This window comes from Exophiala oligosperma (genome assembly GCF_000835515.1).
Source record: "Exophiala oligosperma strain CBS 72588 unplaced genomic scaffold supercont1.1, whole genome shotgun sequence".
NCBI classification, from domain to species: domain Eukaryota; kingdom Fungi; phylum Ascomycota; class Eurotiomycetes; order Chaetothyriales; family Herpotrichiellaceae; genus Exophiala; species Exophiala oligosperma.
Window position 1 is genome coordinate 3,235,490 of NW_015622818.1, and position 7,371 is coordinate 3,242,860.

General features: G+C 49.8%; 2 protein-coding genes across 2 annotated transcripts; one reads left to right on the top strand and one right to left on the bottom strand.

The window, feature by feature from the left end:
• Positions 1–1,221: 1,221 nt before the first annotated feature.
• On the top strand, positions 1,222–2,909 carry PV06_01112 (uncharacterized protein; the record flags this gene model as incomplete). The annotated part of the gene is made up of 4 exons (XM_016401699.1): positions 1,222–1,395; positions 1,758–1,875; positions 1,956–2,566; positions 2,622–2,909. 4 exons carry the CDS (start codon positions 1,222–1,224, stop codon positions 2,907–2,909), a joined length of 1,191 nt encoding a protein of 396 aa, XP_016268752.1.
• A 1,669-nt stretch (positions 2,910–4,578) lies between these two features.
• On the bottom strand, positions 4,579–5,282 carry PV06_01113 (uncharacterized protein; the record flags this gene model as incomplete). Its single annotated transcript, XM_016401700.1, has 2 exons — positions 4,579–5,173; positions 5,233–5,282. 2 exons carry the CDS (start codon positions 5,280–5,282, stop codon positions 4,579–4,581), a joined length of 645 nt encoding a protein of 214 aa, XP_016268753.1.
• Positions 5,283–7,371: the final 2,089 nt, after the last annotated feature.

The window sequence follows — 7,371 nt, forward strand, 5'->3', positions numbered from 1 at the left end:
CCGCCCGACCATCATCTGAGGTACCGAATAGGCAGAATCCTGAATGACTGCTCCGAGAGCTATACAAAACATTGCTGCCCAAATCGCATGACGGCGGCCGAATCGAGCACCGATGAAGAAGTTGATGGCACACCCGAGAAAGCAACCGACATTATAGATCGAAACGATGATGCCGAGGAATCCGGGACCAGGATGATGGAAAATGTCAAGGAAATCCGGGTTTGTGATCAAGCCCCCAAAGACACCCTGATCCCAACCAAAACTGCCCGGGCTTGGTCAGCTGTTTGCTTGACGACAAATGGGGATAGGCCCTGGCCCCTGGCTGGCCTCAAACGTACAGTACAAATGCCGACAGGCATGTATAGGTAATGGCAAGCTGGATAGGTCGACCTGGCTTGAACCAGTCTCTCGTCATGGTGTGTTTGGAAGAGGAATGTTCGTCGAAATTGCACCTGAGCTGTAGTCCAAGTAAGAAAACGAGTTCTATCCCTGAAATTGTAAACCTGGAGTATACCGACCGGAAGGCGGGGTTTGACCCAGAGTATTTGTACCTTGCCCCTTGCTCATGTCTGATGGCGATTTTGTGGGTATATCAGCTATGGGGTTTATGTGGATCATTCTCTGAGTCTAGTATGGCTCCATGATGTTGCTGAACCACTTCGGCTTTCAAGGGGGAAGAAGGCTATAAGGCTTCGGCACATCAGGCCTTATGTTGCAGTTAACCGAGCATTCATTAATGAGCGTCGACCACAACATTAACCTGTGATGCAACCCTTGAAATTAGAGACCGAATGCCTCTTCTTTCCCGTCGGCGAATCAGCCTTTTTGTAGGTCGACAAGTAGAATCGCTGGATAGTGACGGGAAGCCTTGAAATGGTGTATTGTCTTCACATAGAACTCCAGGCAAAGTCTGTGTAGACTGAACCATCTTCACCTGGAGACAACACTTCCTACCTATATATCTATACGACTATCGATGTTCCTCAATCACAAATGCGCTTGATCGCGTAAATAATGATAGAAATATTGTTTGTCCTCCTGGCGCTCATTATTGTTGGCCAAGTTATAGGGAGTATATTTCCAGCTATATTGTCTCCAACTCTAGAACCCAAAGCAGCTCGATGTAGAATAAAGCCTCAACGGCCTTCCCATGTGCTCTGAACAGACCTCGAAGTTGACCAACTCGGCGTACTACAGGAGTTCCCGCTGAATGTCCCTGCCATGGCAACCAGCATCAAGGCCGCCATTCCAGCCAAGGGAGTGGTTGAGATGACCATGGCGAATAATCCGATTCCTGCCGCGACGCTTCTCGAGGCGTACACCTTGTACTCGGCGAATATAAGCGGGAAGGTAGTGAATGGTATTGGTTTGGCGGAACGCATGTTTGCCCTCCCAGTACAGCAAGACAACTGGAATCTACATGAACGTCAGAAACTCTAAGGACGTCTCATTTCGAGCATTCAAGCGCTTCAATCAGGACTACCATATGTGGATGACAAGTTCTAGAAACATAAGATTCACAGTTTCATGAATCTTTCCACCTTGCCTTCCCAGAGCTTGAGCAATTCTCGAATGGATAGGTCTAGCAGAACGTCTTCTGAGCCTCCGGGCACACGCGACGGTCCGACTTCGCGAGAAATGACTGAAACGTTTGCTCTGGGTTAGGCCTGTGAATAGAGACGAAGAAATATGAGTCCAAGTTTACCTTCGACAACTTCTCCCTGACCTGTCCTGGTGACACTGTTCCCCCCAAATAGAACCTGGGCGTGACTCACGCATTTTCCAAGCACCTTCGCCGCACCAACTTTAGCCATGGCAATCCGAACCCTTACGAGAGTATCTGCTTCGGATCTGCCGAGGATGTTGAGGGTGTAGGTGAGCTGTTCAGCCCGTGCCCATTCGGCTTCCAAAGCAGCCCCAGTCGTTGCGACCCCTCTTTGACGTCCATTTGGAAGCGCTTCCTTATCGGTTGAACTTTCAGATCGGCATAAACTCGACCGTCGAAGATGCCAGAAGTCACCAGGCTGAAGACGGTCAACACCTGGGATCGAAGACGGAGTTGGCGTCGTCCAAATCAACTATCTCGAGAAGCGAAATACCCTTGGTTGGCAGGTGCACCATGACATGCCGAAACAAGCGTGTCGCGTGCTTGTTGTTGTACGGGAACGAGAAATACTTCAGCTCCGGTTGGGCCCTTGATGTTCTCGAGTCGACGGGGGGTGACGAGCGACAGTCGTTTTTCGACATCGCCTTGAAACTCATGGTCACGGTGTACGATTACCCCAAACCTACCGTTTGCGCGGTGGCGGGCATGTGTCCCGGTTACGCTCTCGACGTTGCGAATTTCGCCGACATCACCATCGCATCCAAGAATGCGGCCTTTGGAAACAGCCAGGTCAAGTACGGTTTGAACCCGACGACCCACCCGATGTTCAAGAAGATGGGCGTCCAACGAGCCAAGAGGTTGATCTTCACTGAAGACCCCATGGGAGCAGAAGAGATCAGTTTTGATACTCAGCCCCGGAAATATATGCCAGTCATCGAAATCTCGGAGAGAGAGTGGTGTGTGTGTGTGTGTGTGTGTGTGTGTGTGTGTTGCTGATTTACCGACTTTGTGACAGGCACTCCGAACAGGTCTCGTCGATGAACTCACCGAAGTCGGGCAGTTGTACGGAAAGTCCATGGCTTTGGACAAGCAGATCGGGGAATGTGGATCGGAACTGGCAGTCAATCTCAAGGGGGTGTGCCTGAGGGTGCCCAACATGGATCACATAGGTGCCACCTACTATGAGACTCGCTTCACGAATGACCTGTTGGCGAGGGATTTGACCAAGAAGCTGGTGGCCGAGGGTCTGAAGAGGATCAAGGAGAAGCGACCAAAGGCTACCGAGCGTCTTGGGAAGTGGTAACCTTTTTCAAAGTGGAAACAAGACTCTCCTTGGGCCACACGGTCGATATCACAGCACATGCCTACCGTACCTAGCCAGCTAGCACAATCCACAGGTCTGTCGAAAATACCCCCAAAGGGAAGAAACTGTAGTCTGATGGTGGTTTGAACTATCTCAGTTTCTATAGTTTGGTTAAATGGCAAATGCAACTCGGTGGAGCTCTAATAAAATGCAATTACCACGGCAGCCTCCATGGATGTCTGCTAATATGTGTCACTCCGTCGCGAAGTCTGCTAGCCTTATGGATGCTATAACTTTTCGAACTTGGGAGTCACCTTGGTTCGAGCCGCTGCCATTGCAACTGGGACGTCTTTTGTATTGATGGCAGCGGCATTGAATACAGCGGTATATTTCAGGCCTTAAACAAAGTCAAGTTTGAACACCAGTAACATCAGGGACGATCTCACCTGTAGCAATATCATGGTCTCGATTCCAGTCCAAGAAGTTTTTTGTCGCCTGTACTGCGACAGGGCTTTTGCTCGCGATGACGGCGGCAATACGCGAAGCTTCTTGCATCGCCCCGGCTTTGTTTTCAAAGATGGAGTTCACGAGCCCCACGCGGAGAGCTTCCTCGGCTCCGAAGGTGCGTGCGGTCAAGCACACTTCTTTGACCCAGGAGTAGGAACCCACAACCTTTGGTAGGCGGCTGAGTGTGCTGACGTCGCTGGCCACGCCGATGTCGACCTCCTTGACGCTGAACGAGGCGTTCGACGTACATATTCTCAGGTCAGCACAGACAGATATGTCGACTGCAATCCCGAGCGATATTCCGTGGAGAACACATACCACGGCTGCACAAACACACACACACACACATAGCCATCAGTGGGCGAACTCTTGGTCCGAAGAAGAGACAAGTGAGTGACGAAAGGATGGGAGGAGATGAGAACCTACGCTTCTCGCAACGTTCAATGCTCGACACGCACTCCTGAAACTTGTATGCAAATCTTCTGAACTTGGTTGCGAATCTGGCTCCATCGGCCACATCCTCCGGTCTAGGATTGAATACCGAACCTGGAACCGCAGCACTTTGAAGATCCAATCCCGCCGAGAATGCTTTGTCTCCAGCTCCTGAAAGAATTATAACGCGCACCCTAGGGTCATCCGAAAGGGCATCAAACGCTTTTGGCAGCGTCAACCACATCCTATTGTCGCCCATCAACGTTATGTCTCCTTTAAGTCGGCAAGTCGAACGAAACCAGTAAATGAACTTACTCTTCCGTGAATGCGTTCAGTTTCTCCGGCCGATTGATCTCGACGTGTGCTATCCATTCTTGCGGGATTGACACCGTGAAATGATTGTACGACTTGGTGGCCATGTTGGAGTGATCGGTGTCGTTATTGGTTGTAGCAACAGAACTCGTCGGGATATACTCAATTTGTCCCAGAAGGACATAGGTCGAATAGCTGTAGATACGCGATAACTCAATGTCCAGGAGTGAGGTTGGCGGGAGCCACTCAACCAATGGAAGTCAATGCCCCGGTCTACTAGCAACTCCAAGTCTATCCTCGACAACTGTCTTTATTGGTCGACGCCTCTACTGTCAAGGGTAGTTTGTGTGAGGCTGACGTCGACGATGTCGCCGAAATTGCGTCTTGAATCCGAGGTCTTGACTTTCATAGTTGCCGCTCAGAGTGTACGTTGCTGTGTGTGATCTAGGTATCCTGATTTGTGGGCTGCCACCATCCGGCGAAAGATGCCTTCTGACAACGTTCGGGAGACCTCTGACTCTGGGAGAGTTGTTTCTCCCACAAGGTACAAGATACATGAATTCGAGTCTAACAACATGTTTGCCCTGTCTCTCCTGAGATTCAAATTTGAGGGTGAGTTCAGCAAGTCTTCGGCCGTTGTCTGCTGGCCTTTGGCAATACAGGCATTCAGTGCAACGGTCAACAAGAGGTACAAGGTCAGATGATCTTTGAAGGTAGTGCACCATGTAACCTTGGTGGATGACTGAGAGTCTGAGGAAGGTCCGTTGACGAGCCCCGGACTGATCATCCCGGCTACGACAAATGTCAAATCGTGTTGCCGACTCGTCGGAACCAGGCCGTCCAGTTTCCTGAGAACGCGCTCAATACCATCCCACCTGCTCATGTACAAACTCATGGACTTGGTCGAGGTCTCACAATGCTGTGACAAAGACAATGGCGGGCTTTGATCGGCTTCCACGTTGAGCTTGGTCCCGATTTCAAGCATTTTTAGTGGTAGCATTGCATGTGCTGGTCTAACAAGGATGGTAACTAGTCCAATAGCATGTCAAGTTTGAGTGGACGTCAAACTTACCCTACCATGCCTATCTTTGTCTCCAGGCCGAAAATAGACAAACGACTCATGATGTTACAGACCGAGAGGATGCTGTCGTAAATAGATTCCCTCACAAAGACGAGCTGTTGTCCATTGAAGGGCTGATAGAAGAAGGGTTCAGATGGAAGAGTGATATCTCGTCACAATTAAGTGCAACATTTGCGGTCTTGAAAAAGTTCTTGTCAATTATGGAAAAGAATGAGCTCTCCATGAATTCTCAAGGGAATTCGAAAGGGTTGCAATCTTATTGATGAGTCACTCTTTGGAACTGATTAAACAAGAAGATCGATTGATGGCTAGAAGCAGCATGATGACTTTCAGGAGATTCGACCTGGAAGAACCAAGCCTTGAGGAACTCTCGAGACTTTTCTATTTGAGAAAGTCTATCTGCAAAGTCTTTTAATGATGTGATATGAGGGACGAGTGATCCATCTGAAGGACAAGTAACATCTAGGGCATCGGATAGAATGATCACGAGCCCGATTTGAGAGAGACATAGGCTCATTTGCTGTTCACTTGTTCGCTTGTCATATACAATTGCATGACTGATAGAGTCTTCGAGATCTTCCCGTGTCAATCTTGGTGCCGTAGTGGAATCGAATATATGCCGTGTGATTCGCAGTGGCCGCCGCGATGACAAGGAGATAATCCTGTCACGGATGATGCAACTCCACCACAGCCTCTTCCAGAGAGTCTGAGACTCTGATGGATTAATCGGCAAATGAATTCGCACGTGCTGCCGTCGCATAGCGTACGGCAGTCATAAGCCAGACGCTGTTACCTTTGGCCATATCGTCGTTAGAAGAGCTCAAAGATAGAAGCAGGGCACCCTGTATAATCACAACAGGTCATTCACACGCTCAAAGTCGCAAAGTAACTGCCAACTCAATCAACAGAGCCCTCCGTATACTCTTTGGAGAGGAGGGGTGATACTACTCACGTTTGCTCGGCGACATAAAGCGTGACGAGCGGTTTGGTGATCGTCGAAGCCGCAGGCATTTATGACATCAAGAGGGAGATGCTTCGAGGCCTGTTAGAACAGGGTACTTCAAGGACAGAAAATAGAACACCGAGAGCAAGACATCAACGAGAAGGGTGTCGACACTTACAATACGACTGGCCGACAGAATTGCTTGAAGAAGAAATATAGATGCTCGTTCCAGGCGCGGGCCAGAAGTGACGGCTTTCGTCAAAGCCCACTGGAAGTCCGTCTCGTCCAAAATTGGCAGCATATGGTGAATACGAAGGAAATATCCTCGAACAAATAGAGCGAGATATTCGCCTCGAGGCACTCGAAAGCAGCCAGTGTCATCCAGAAGGTTGAATTCGGCGCGTGATAGCTTATCCGTGGCATTGCATTCTAGATGCGGATGATCGAACACCGACTCCCAAACACCACTGGCAGTATTCGACAATTGAGGTTGGTGCAGGGTTTTGTTCAACGCACCCTGTAGTATCGAAGAGGATAGGTCGGAATCTAGATGTGTGCATGTTTGCGTCTCTGGGATCATCTGTCAGTGAGCGTGAATGGCCTGGACAACACTCTTCAGGGCGGAATGTCTCTGGATCGAAAAGATTTCAATCCCAGCGCTTTCGACAAACGACTCGAAAATCAAATTGAAGTTTGGCCTTGCAGCCTCGGCAACAGGTGACATGGGAAGCTCTTCCTTTGACGGCGACTCGTCAAGAGATGCTCCTCCCCACCGCTAGGTTGCTCCTCATGAGCACCAGAGCGACAAAATCGTTGCGCTAACGCGGCCTGTTTCATACAAAGGCACAGAATCGCCTTCTGTAGAGGAGAAGGATGAACTTCGCTGAGGCTGACCCCATGTAGTGAATTTACTCTCGTAGAGTCACGCTCTCGAGCCTTGGAGATTATGCATCGATTCTTGGGCGGGGCTCGACGACTGTAGTTCAAGGTGAACAAAGTGGGAATAAGGCATGTTCCAGTCTCAAAGTTCTGACTGACCGCTTACGAACCGGCTCTGAAATGGTGCATTCGAACCCTTCGGACAGGCATTGAGGGCAGGGACGATCTTTCTGCCCAACGTCGCAGCGAATCTTGCGCTTGCGGCACGACAAGCAGGCGACTGCAGCTCTCTTTCGGTGCAGTTGAAA